This window comes from Patiria miniata, unplaced genomic scaffold, assembly GCF_015706575.1.
Source record: "Patiria miniata isolate m_02_andy unplaced genomic scaffold, ASM1570657v1 HiC_scaffold_3, whole genome shotgun sequence".
Taxonomy (NCBI): Eukaryota; Metazoa; Echinodermata; class Asteroidea; order Valvatida; family Asterinidae; genus Patiria; species Patiria miniata.
In genome coordinates this window covers 1,225,111-1,238,071 of record NW_024037069.1, presented here as the reverse complement: position 1 = coordinate 1,238,071, position 12,961 = coordinate 1,225,111, and the positions used below count along the sequence as shown (strand labels likewise).

At 38.7% G+C, this 12,961-nt stretch overlaps 1 protein-coding gene across 2 annotated transcripts in view; it reads right to left on the bottom strand.

Annotated features, from left to right (window-relative positions):
- Window positions 1-5,249: 5,249 nt before the first annotated feature.
- Window positions 5,250-12,961, bottom strand: part of LOC119738353 (ATP-binding cassette sub-family C member 9-like) — a 36,393-nt gene continuing 28,681 nt past the window's right edge. For both annotated transcript variants that reach the window (XM_038213217.1, XM_038213218.1), the window contains 7 exons: window positions 12,597-12,724; window positions 11,385-11,463; window positions 10,440-10,548; window positions 9,780-9,883; window positions 9,332-9,465; window positions 8,672-8,734; window positions 5,250-7,857 (listed from right to left, as the gene is read on the bottom strand). In XM_038213217.1, coding sequence (XP_038069145.1) covers window positions 7,720-7,857; window positions 8,672-8,734; window positions 9,332-9,465; window positions 9,780-9,883; window positions 10,440-10,548; window positions 11,385-11,463; window positions 12,597-12,724 — 755 coding nt within the window. In that variant the 3' untranslated portion in view covers window positions 5,250-7,719. The remainder of the gene's footprint in view (window positions 7,858-8,671; window positions 8,735-9,331; window positions 9,466-9,779; window positions 9,884-10,439; window positions 10,549-11,384; window positions 11,464-12,596; window positions 12,725-12,961) is intronic.

Here is a 12,961-nt window from a genome sequence, read left to right as displayed (position 1 = left end):
GTTGGAATTCATTACACTCAAGAACCGGCGAGGCGGGGCGAGGAGGCGTAAAAGAACAGCGTCAATGTCAGTCTTTGATGTTTCCTGAAGAATTTGGGAGAATTTTTTATCTGTCTCCGGACCTACATTATGACCGACAGGTGGGTTTTACAGTGCAGGATTACTCAGTAAAGGCTCTGCTTATGTAAATTACAAAGAGATGTGGAGAAAACCATTTGACACACTGTTAAATACTTATTCTAAATCAAACATGAAGTTCGTTCTCTATAAAAAAGCTTTTTTTATGAACACACAAAAGGCGGTGCAGTTGCAGAAAACAGTTTCGACAGATAGGTGATGAATGATGTAGAAGCAATGCCAAATGCCAGACTACCTTGTCAATAAAAATATCAACAGATCTTTGAATTATCTCAGTATATAAAGTGCAACTAGCGAACAAAGTTTCATGACACCTATAGGTTCTCAAAAATAACCCTGTATTGCTGCAACAGAGCAATTGGCACAAGTTTAGCAATCATTGCACATTGTAAAATATGATGACTTCAAAATACAACTTTTATATTGCATTTTTCTGTCTCTGCAATATATTTTAAAAAAAATATACAATGAATTTCGACAACAAATTTTGGTTTCGAGATTAAATCAAGTACAGAGAAACAAGAGGAAAATGTGTGTGATACACAATGCAAATATAACTGAAGACATCTTACATTTTGTCTGGACCAAGGTAACATTTCTAAACCTGCAAAAGAAACCTTCAAAATTATGCCTTCGTTCAGAAGGATTATCTCTAACAAAACGATTAACAGAGAATACAAGTATCACTGCAGGCTATGCAAAAAAAATCTTACCAAAGCATGTGACTGTAGTACGAGTAGGGAGCACAGAGTGGTTACTTCTATTCAGGTAGTTTCAATTTGGCTTGAACTACTGAAACGTATGCATTACTGATAGTGCAGCCCAGCATTCTGTGGTAGCTTGAGCATTTGGTTTGCGTCTGTGTGGTCCTATCCTCCACGTCGAAGGACAAAACAACCTTGGACTTCGGTATACAGGTTTGACGTTCAAGTGTCGGGAAACAATGGTGCGTGGGTTCACATGACAAGCTGACCCGTAGATTACACACAAAAAGTTGTGTAACTTCCACAAATAACCTTTGAAAGAAATGTAGGCTTTGAGGGTAGCATTTACAGGTGGCGGTCGGTCGCAAAAGAATTAACCACCTTTTTAAAATAGCGTAGGAAATGTCTGTGGGCCCTTTTTGCCAACTTGCAGACTTGACAGAGGAGTGGTGAACTCATATTAAAGTCAATTAACAGACCGGGCTATGGCTGGAAGTCTGTGTGGACGTTTGAACCTCATTGGCCCCTCCCCCAACTTTATCCACGTTATCCAATGGCGGATGTACGGCGGAGTAGCCTGTGGGGAGCCAATGTGGCCCATCAGGATTTCGTTTAGCTCTGGTTTCCTTTGCATGAAACGACTGAGAATAGTTGTGTCCCCCTGGCTGGGATGCCACTCCACCGCAGGCTACTGCCCAGCAAATCCCGGTCCCATTTATACTTCTTGTGGAGAAAGGCAAATGGGGGTGAAGTGGCTTGTCAAAGGACACAACATATGGCCAGCAGCTCAGTGGCGTCGCCAAGGGGGGGGGCCAGGGGGGGGGCACGTGCCCCCCCTGGAAAACCTAGTGCCCCCCCCCCCCCGAGTGCCCCTCCATCTGAGATTTGGGTTGGTAAAAAAATATATATATATTTTGTTATATTCAACTCCCATCATCTGAGTTGGTTTTTCATAAGGACAAAGAAGCACAGTAATTCGTATTTTCTTCAAATGAGCTGCAAATGTGGCACCATTTTGCATCTAGCCCATCCTCCGTATGCGAAAATTTTCCACCCCCTCCCCTTAGACCCCTCCCCCAGGACGGCGATCCGTATCCACTTAAGTGCCCCCCATCAAATGCTGGTGCCCCCCCTGTGCCCCCCCAGACTGAAAAGTCTGGTTACGCCACTGCAGCAGCTGGATTCAAATGCCTGACCCTCTAGCTCTGATCGTGAGCCACGAACCCTATTCCACTATTCCGACGCGGGATATTAGGGAGTCTGAACCCCATCTTGGCCGCAAAACAAAAATAGCAAAATCATGCAGAATAACACAGCAAATGACTGCTAAAAACCCCTCTTGGTAGCTATAATCCCCCCCCCCCTCTTGATCCAGACCTGGATTAATAGCCCCTATTACACAATATTAACTACCACATAGTGTTTTCAAAGCTTGATTTTCAAAGGGATTAGAATATTTTGAACCTTCCCCAAAATGAAACAGAAAGAAACCTCTATTTTAATTTTATAAAAAGGACCCTGACCAGGACCTGACAAATGTTTTAACAATAACAAGCTCTACTGAATATTACGCATCGCTTCACATTTTTGACAATGTTTCATTACCCAATGTTTGTGGATGTCCCTGAAACTTCCATCTGCATTCCCCAATACTCTATTTAATATAAATTCATCGTTACCCCTCACCATTATACAAACGCGGAACTTCAACCCTAAATATATAGCAGAAGAATACACAATAAAAAAAAACATATCGCGGTACTTATAACTAACTTTCAAAGTCCGAATTTCATCAGTTTATTGTGGGCCCACGTGAACCTTCGCACACATTACCTTATAAAACATTTTTTAGGTCAAAGATAACAGTACTTATTAAAGGTTGTTCAAATATAGTTTCTGCCACATTTCGGCAACAAAGGGGGATATTGATTGTGTGAATTTTTCAGCAAGGTATGGGCATATAAAACAGAACTATATACTTGCGATTGTAAACGTTGACCTATGTTTGTAAGCCAACTTTTTCTGTTTTATTTTGTAAATAAATTTGTTTTTAACTTGTAAATCAGACATTGTTAGTTTTTGATTGCTGTTTGATATTTTAGATGTGTAATAAACCGTAATGAATGAATGAATGAATACACAAAGGGACAACGAAAACAAAAATGTGATTTTGAAACATTATTTATTGATTTCCCTTGTTCGAAGCAACGATCAAATTATAATATAATATATAATAAGTATTTAAAAGGTAATTACATTAACACAAGGTTGGGGCTATCATTATGCGTTGTGTGCCTGTTTACTTGAAAAATGCGTACTCAAAGCTGAAACCAATTGTTTGCTCTCAAAAGGAAACATAATTTTGAAAGTCCCAAGTTGCGTATTTTCATCCACTAAGTGATATTCTATACCTCAAACTCTTACGAGCTGAAAACTGAACAGGTTAGTTCTTAACATTTGATAGTGACAGACAAATGCGTATAAGACAATGCTCACTTCAGTCCAAAAGTGCATCTTGTTGTTAACGCTATTAATTCCAACCAGTGACACTTTTCTTTTCATTTAAACCTCATCCTAAGTTACAAATTGTCAATAAAACGTTAATTTTAAGTAAACGATTGCAGGAAAAAACTAATCTCAACGTTAATAACAGCTTCTACATAAATTCCTGTGATGCAGGTGCTGAACACTGTTTTTAATGACGTAATTTGCTTTTAAAAAAATGTTTGTCGATGTAAATAGTGACAAAAAGTCAATTATATGGGCAGCAGCTTGCTGCGGCTTTTGAAATCGATCTGAAAACAAAAACACTCATGCAGTTCAAATAGTCCTAGCAAACGTTTTTGTTAATATTGTTGCATTTTGTAAACGTTATTGCAGTATGATTTGTGTCAAGAAAGAGATTCATCAATTAAACGTTTATAGTATAATCGATATCCTAAAATCAAAACCTTTTCCTTTAACTTGAAATGCCTTTTTTTATTACTTTGTTGAATTATTCACTCAAATAAGCATCTTCTTAAGTACATGTATTACATTGAGCTTTTTCCTTTAAATATAGCAAAGTAACTTACATTAAACTAAAACGTACGAATGGATCCTTTTGAAACTTCTAAGTTCCAACTTTTTTACTACATGATGAAGCTACAAAGCACTCAGAGAGCGCAAACCTCTGCAAAAGCTAACAATTCGCCGCCATATTGTCAGTACACCCAAAAGAAATGCTCGCATAAATGGTGAAAAATCCTTTTAAAAAAATCCTGGATCCGGACCCAGATCCGGATCACCCTCCAAAATAGAACCGATTTGTACTTGTACCAAGGACCACTTGTAAAAACTTTTGGTTTTTTATGCATTTCCGTCCATAACTGGGCTACTGCCCAGCAAATCCCGGTCCCCATTTATACTTCTTGTGGAGAAAGGCAAATGGGGGTGAAGTGGCTTGTCAAAGGACACAACATATGGCCAGCAGCTGGATTCAAATGCCTGACCCTCTAGCTCTGATCGTGAGCCACGAACCCTATTCCACTATTCCGACGCGGGATATTAGGGAGTCTGAACCCCATCTTGGCCGCAAAACAAAAATAGCAAAATCATGCAGAATAACACAGCAAATGACTGCTAAAAACCCCTCTTGGTAGCTATAATCCCCCCCCCCCCCCTCTTGATCCAGACCTGGATTAATAGCCCCTGGTATTACACAATATCAACTATCACATAGTGTTTTCAAAGCTTGATTTTCAAAGGGATTAGAATATTTTCAACCTTCCCGAAAATGAAACAGAAGTAACCTCTATTTCAATAAAAAAAAGGACCCTGACCAGGACCTGACAAACGTTTTGACAATAACAAGCTCTACTGAATATTACGCATCGCTTCACATTTTTGACAATGTTTCATAACCCAATGTTTGTGGACGAGGTTGTCCATGAAAACTCACATAAGCGTTCCCCAATACTCCATTTCATATAACTGATTTGTTACCCCTCACCATTAAACAAACGCGGAGCTTCAACCCTAAATATATCTCAGAAGAATACACAATAAAAAAACAAAAAGTTTCATTATACAAGTTATGAGCCATTACATGTAACGGACCAGGATACGTTACAGATTTATTTACGTTACGTATCGCGGTACTTAAAACTAACTTTTCAAAGTCCGAATTTCAGCAGTTTAATGTGGGCCCACGTGAACCTTCGCACACATTACCTTATAAAACATTTTTTAGGTTAAAGATAACAGTACTTTTTAAAGGTTGTTCAAATATATCTCTGCCACAATTCGGCACCAAAGGGGGATATTGATTGTGTGAATTTTTCAGCAAGGTATGGGCATATAAAACAGGACTATATACTTGCGATTGTAAACGTTGACATATACACAGAGGGACAACGAAAACAAATATGTGATTTTTAAACATTCTTTATTGATTTCCCTTATTCGAAGCAACGATCAAATTATAATTTTAAGTATTTAAAAGCTAATTACATTAACACAAGGTTAGGGCTATCATTATGCGTTGTGTGCCTGTTTACTTGAAAACTGCGTACTCAAACCTGTAACCAATTGTATGGTCTCCAAAAGAATCATAATTTTGAAAGTCCCAAGTTGCGAATTTTCATCCACTAAGTGATATTCTATACCTCAAACTCTTACGAGCTGAAAACTGAACAGGTTAGTTCTTAACATTTGATAGTGACAGACAAATGCGTATAAGACAATGCTCACTACAATCCAAAAGTGTATCTTGTTGATAACGCTATTAATTCCAACCAGTGACACTTTTCTTTTCATTTAAACCTCATCCTAAGTTACAAATTGTCAATTAAACGTTAATTTTAAGTAAACGATTGCAGGAAAAAACTAATCTCAACGTTAATAACAGCTTCTACATAAATTCCTGTGATGCAGGTGCTGAACACTGTTTTTAATGACGTAATTTGCTTTTAAAAAAATGTTTGTCGATGTAAATAGTGACAAAAAAATCAATTATATGGGCAGCAGCTTGCTGCGGCTTTTGAAATCGATTTGAAAACAAAAACACTCATGCGGTTCAAATAGTCCTAGCAAATATTGTTGTTAATATCATTGCATTTTGCAAACGTTATTGCAGTATGATTTCTTTCAAGAAAGAGATTCAACAATTAAACGTTTATAGTATAATCGATATCCTAAAATCAAAACCTTTACCTTTAACTTGAAATGCCTTTTTTTATTACTTTGTTGAATTATTCACTCAAATAAGCATCTTCTTAAGTACATGTATTACATTGAGCTTTTTCCTTTAAATATAGCAAAGTAACTTACATTAAACTAAAACGTACGAATGGATCCTTTTGAAACTTCTAAGTTCCAACTTTTTTACTACATGATGAAGCTACAAAGCACTCAGAGAGCGCAAACCTCTGCAAAGGCTAACAATTCGCCGCCATGTTGTCAGTGCACCCAACAGAAATGCTCGCATAAATGGTGAAGAATCCTTTAAAAAAAAATCCTGGATCCGGACCCAGATCCGGATCACTTCCAAAATCGAACCGATTTGTACTTGCACCAAGGACCACTTGTAAAAAAAAAATTTTTATGCATTTCCGTCCATAACTTTCTTAGTTATCTTGTTAACAGACAAACCAACCAACCAACAGACTAACCAAATCCGATGAAAACATAACCTCCTTGGCGGAGTTAATAAACTAAACTACCACAACAATACTGAGAAACGTGACGTCACCTCTAAGGACTCCATGCATTGGACGAAGGAGGGCGCGCTGTGAATCGAAAGAAGCTGAGTCTGCGAAGGACATTTCGCTGGTTCACACGCGTTACTCAAAACTTATCTTTAATATGTATGCGTACCAGCTTGCACGAACTGGTCCTTTGGTCTTGCGCTCATCCTCATTCTCACCGTTGAGGGGGTACTCATGCATAGAGTCCAAAGCTATCGGTTAGTCATACTCGGAATATACAGCACAATAGCATATGAATAATTGATTACAATTGACACTTGTTAAATGCACTTTAAGGTTCAGAGCAATCTCGGTGAAATTTAAACTTCGTGACGTCACAGCCTTAAGCGTATTTTACGGACAAAGCCGTTATATCTTAAAAATTATCAACACTTTTTTTGTAACCTACATTGTAATAAATCCGGCAAAATAATTCTCATGTTAACATGGTTAAATATTCAATCAACTGCAGACCGCAGAAGAGCATGTTGGACCTTATGTAAACAACCGTTAAAAACAAAATCAAATTTATCTTTTTTTCACGTTTGTAATATTTTCAATTTTATATAAAGTTTTGGAATATCTGGCAATTTCAGTTTGTATACGTACATGCATTTCAGTTTCCTTTATACTTATTTTACTTTGAATATATATGTTTAACACTGATATAAATGTAAGAAAAACAAAGAAAGGAAACAAAACAACCGAAAAAACTGATTCGATGGCCGTGAAATGGGTGAAATATGTACAAATCGATTGTTCAACTAAGCTCTAACCGCGCTCATTCTTACTACCGTATGCATTTCTAACTGTTTCTGGTGGCGTAGCAACAGGGCAGTGGTGGTGGTGGAACGGCCAACGACCAAAAGCGAGTTTAAACAAGAGATGTTTCGGCTGGCGTGCCGAAACAGCTAAAAAGAGAAGTATTGCAACAAAGATTGTAGTGTGCATCTAAAGTAAATTCCACGGCAGAAAATGGTGGTAGAGGGTTGAAAGGGCTATGTACATGTAAGTACAAGTTTTGTTTATGTAAAACGCCCTCTAGTGTCTCCCACTTTTTCAAATTTGCGACGGCCGGAAAATGTTGAGATTCTTTTCCGGCAACCTAAGTCTCCCCCGGCCCCGGGGGTACAGGGAGATTCGTCGACACTCTATTGTTTGTCTCTGACGAAGGACGCGAAGAGACTGCCGTCCAATTGCATCAGGTTGTCGGGTGAGTCGAACTCGGCCACCTTGCCCTCGTCCAAGACCAGGATCTTGTCGGAGTTCAGGATGGTGGCGATTCGGTGCTGAAGACAAAGAAGAAAAAATGCTGTAACTAGAAACACTATTTTTACTCTCTTCATTATTACATCATTAACAGAGTCAATCGCAAGTCTGGCCACAAGAGACAAGATGTGAACAGCGACAAAGTCTTGTCAAATTTGTTTGAACGGGGGCCGCCCGATAGTCCGAAGGTTCTTTAGTCCGAAGGTTCGATAATCCGAATGCACACATTTCCCATAAGAGGGGGTTCGTTCTTCCGAAAATGAACCTATCTTCTATTCGGACTATCGAGCCTTCGGATTAATTAACCTTATTCTATTTTCGGACTAATGGGTCCTTCGGACTATCGAACCTTCGGACTATAAGGCTGTCACCGTTTGAACAGCTTATCGGCACTCGATTGAGATTTGGCGATTTGTGATTGAACTGTGATTCATGTGTTATAACTTGCAATTGGCAACACACGAATGGCTTAGATTTTCAGTGGTCTGATATCAAACACTGGAATCCTGTCTAGTTTCCGACGTGATTGCAAAACAAGGAAGCATAATCTTTCGTCGATGACACTTAACTACTCATTAAGTTTTCACATGTTTAAATTAACCATTTTTTGACACTTCATAAAATGTTCGTCGGGCTGATGTAAATCAATATTAGGTTTTTTACCCTTCACCGACGCATGAACACTGTTTACAATTTGTGTACAAAACGCTCGAAGAAATCAAGGAACAATATGTCGGTGCGGCGTCTCCTATACACACACTATGTGAGGCTATTTTTTGGTTGAAATTCTTTCCCGTTCAGTAAATATTAAAGTATAAAAACGGAATGTCTTACTGCAATAGTCAGGACGGTTCTGTCAGCAAAGGCAGTGATGACCACCTTCTGTAGTAGCTTGTCCTGCAAATCAAGCAAAACGGAATGGGAAATTAGACTCAACCTATTGTATAACTGCATGTACAAAGAAAGGTCGGGAACACCATGCTTGCATCACCAATGTTTATGTTTTCTCCAACAGTTCAATTTTGGTTATTCTTTCAATCAGTTTTTCCCAAGTGCAATGCCACATCATTACTTGTGCTCAGTGTCACATTGGTAAGCCATCGGTAAACGAGATAAACAAAAGGAGGGAAGAGACCAGGGCCAATTTCGATGGAGCTGATACGCAAAAGTGCACAAATGTTTTTGCTTTGCACAAATAAGACACAAGACAAAATTAAAGTCATGTGTAATACTGTTGACTGATTTTCCGTTTTTTCTGCTTTGCTGATGAAAGAACTAACCAATGCTTAGCAGCTCAACGAAATTGGACACTATGCTTAAAGTAACTGAGATTTCGTGCATTTCTTTTTCAGGACTAGAAACATGACTTCGCCTGAATGGTGATTACAGTTTCCTTATTGTTTTGATATACCTCTATACCACGATTTGATTTTGTAGTCTTGGACCAGAACGATCGTTATATGCACAGCTAGGCTTCCTTGTAGTAAATCTTACCGTCTCCAAGTCGATGGAGGCGGTGGCTTCGTCCATGATGAGGATGCGGGACTTGCGCAGGAAGGCACGAGCCAGACAGAACAGCTGCCGCTGACCAACGCTGAAATTCTCACCACCCTCAGTCACCAGGGCATCTGTAATACACAATCAAAAACAGAATGGCGAACCAAACATTAAGAAAGAAACATCAGCAAGAAGACAATTATCTACAGAAACCCGAGGTTTACATCTTCCTTCATTGTCCTAAAGTAACCTGTGACCACCAAAAAAAATCCTACCGTACGACCAAAACAGAAATGAAAACACCTTATTAAAGGCCGATGGCCTGTTTTTGTGTTGGTTTTTTTCCAATGCGTTGGCCTCAAACTCTCTGCTTTTGCCACTCTGAAACCTCTTGGTTGCGCGCTCCACTTTCAATCGCCATCTTTCTTCTAACTTGAGTCCTTACCCAGTCCACCGTCCAACTCAGCCACAACGTCTTTGAGCTGAGATATCTCGAGGGATTCCCACAACTGACTATCGGTCTTCTCGTGAAGTGGGTCCAAATTTCCCCTGTCGATGAAAAAAAAATTAAAAACATGATAGTGGTTAGTACAACATTGATACAGACTCCAGCCACATTCTATACTGGAATATAGAAAAGTAGACAGAGGTCAAATGCTAATTCGAACCCTCGACCATGGTCGATATTCCATATATTTGAGCGATTGATGAGGCTGTATAAATGACTCAAACAACGTGAATCACATACTACGGATGTTAGTTAACCAGGGTTAATAACTAGGGTTAATCTTGGGGGGGGGGCCACTTGGGGTGCATCATTTTTTTTTTCAAGGGGGACCACTGAAGGCAAATGATATATATAATTTAGTTCAATTCAATTTTTTCTTACCGGGCACCCGCAAAGGCACGGGCATCCTGTTGAGGCCCAGATAGTTACAACACTGCAATTAACATGTTGTTATAATTTAAAAAACAAAAACAAAAAAGGAAATCTCTTTATGAAAATGACGTAACGGGCGAACCTATCATTGAGTAAAAAGAGGATATTTGAACACTGCAATCTTTACATATTATCCTCGGTTTCGTAATGTGAATTGGTGATTACCTGATGGTACCAGTAAACAGCACGGGATCCTGGGGAATGATGGACAGCTTGCTTCGGAGTGTCTTCAGCGGGACCGATTTGATGTCAATACCGTCGACGACAATGCGACCTGCGGGGCGTAATCAAGTGTAATAAATGTAGGCCTAGTTTGTTGAAATTCAAGCAAAGGTAGAAGGTCAAAGCAAGGAAAAGGAATATATCAAGAAAACTGAAAACATGAAATAATAATACTCTCATTTCCGTCTGACTGTACACTCTCCACTTCTGACAAATGGTGATCCAGGAATTTTCGCGGGGAGGGGGTGGGGTGGGTTCAACAGCCAAAAATGTTGAAATGTAAACACGTTTGTTTGTTTGTTTGTTTGTTTTTCTCAGGACACTGGGCCTCCGAAAATCAATAGTTTTGGGGGGAGGGGGCTCGTACCATAACTTCAATGGGGGCGCTGTTCAAATCCGACGATTATTAACACTATATTACAGAATAGTGTACAATAACCCCTAACCAAGCTGGCTGGGTCCGCGCCTGGACAAGTTTGAACTTTGAATGAATGCCATAGGAAATATAACTTGAACTCAACATTCTTGTTATAAATGATTAAGGCACCCATTCTTATATCATGCAATTAGAAGGGTTGATACTGCAAAACAAGATTCTTTTTGAAAGACATCATTCGCATTTGCCGATAACCAACACGATCTCAAACATTTTATAATAACTACCTGTATATAGGCCTATATAGACAGACAAAATAATACATACAAGTAAGGAAATTGGTACACATATCTGTTTATCCCAAGATTTTATAATTATTACTTGGCACAAAAACCGCAAGGGACAGTTGGTTTTTTTTTACTATGAAAAACAATATGGGTTGATTATTAAGACATCAATACCGTTTACTCCCAAAAAAGAATTCTGATTGACGATTACAATGTTTCTCATACCTCCAAATATGTCGATGACACGTAGTAGAGCAAGAGTCAGGGAAGATTTACCAGCTCCCGTACGGCCACAGATTCCAACCTAAAACAAATTAATGTATTCATAGTTAGGTTTATTGTTGTCCTGTTTCCTGTTTTGGCGATATAATCAAAGTACTATTTCTGGACATTAGTACACCCAGAATCTGAAACTTTAAAGTTTGATCCAGCGAAAAAAAATCGTCACTAACTCAATCCACTCAGGACGTTCAAGCAAAATCCAGATATATTTTACGGATTGTTTAAAGGTCCGTACCTGTGCTCTTCAAAACATTTGGGGGGGGTCCCCCTAATGAACGAATATGCAATTTGTATTGAACATCTCAACGAGAAAACTACTTGTTTACGTATTTTTGGACGTTTCATTTTGGCTTGCCTTTGCCCCTACGACGCAAAAAAAATGGCCTGAGTTATTACCGGGCAACAAATAATTGAACTTTTTATTTAATTATTCCATTAATAAACGCTGGTGATTTTTTTTTGCTTGGTGTCTCATTCAAAAGTAAATATATTGTGTAGTGCTAAAAAATAACAATGTACGGGTGAAACGCGAAAAAAAGCTAGGTGAATCGAACTCTAATACAACACGACACAATCATTCCTTTTTACACAGTTCCTTTTCATATCATATTTTAATCAGACTTATATTAGATAAATGCCTTTTTATGCTGTGCTGTAAATGTGATTTTATAGTGTAGCCAGATTATCACGTTTCATTTCTCCCAATTTCCTGTACTTATCCAGCCCTCCTCACACATCCCTTTTTATTTTTCCAATTTCTACCATACCTCTCATAAGTTCTGTTTCCCCTTTCCCTTCTGCCTGTTTTGTTCTCCTCCAGTCTTTCTATAGTTCTTACTGTTCCCTTTTCCCGGTTGTAATCTTTACCCTTGCTCTTACTCGGTTACTCTTTTATGCGATTTGTGTGTCTTTCTACATGTAAATGTTTTAACAAAGCAGAACGAGGAGTCGAGTTTTATGTTTTACATGATGAAAATAAATTAATTGAATTGAATTGAATTGAATTGTGAAAGCAACGTAGGCAAGTATTGTCCGGGTTTTCTTTAATTACCAATCATTATGGAAAGATAATTTGATTCGCAAAAATTTGCCAAGGGGATTATATTTGGCTGAGAACAGTGATGAATCGAGACTTATTGGACCGGTAAATCTAACCTTTTCTCCAGGCGCGATATCCACCGTCACGGCTCGAAGCACGGGGTCGGTATCGGCCGAGTAGCGGACGGACGCCCGGTCGAACTGAATCCGGCCATTCTTGGGCCAATCGTCAGGGGGTTCCCTCCCTGAAAAAAGTAATGAACAGATATTAATTTTACATGAAGCATATATACTCATTGTTAACATTTATTATAACTTGTTGTACAATCACTGTGAACATAGGTTCTGTTTCTCTGTGTGTTGCTCAATAATTACAAAAGGCTTGAATGTGACAAATTGTTGTATCATTTTTATATTAGACTATACATAGTTTTCTGCAAAGCACAAAGATGGTGCATTGTAGACAACCGCATCCCACAGGA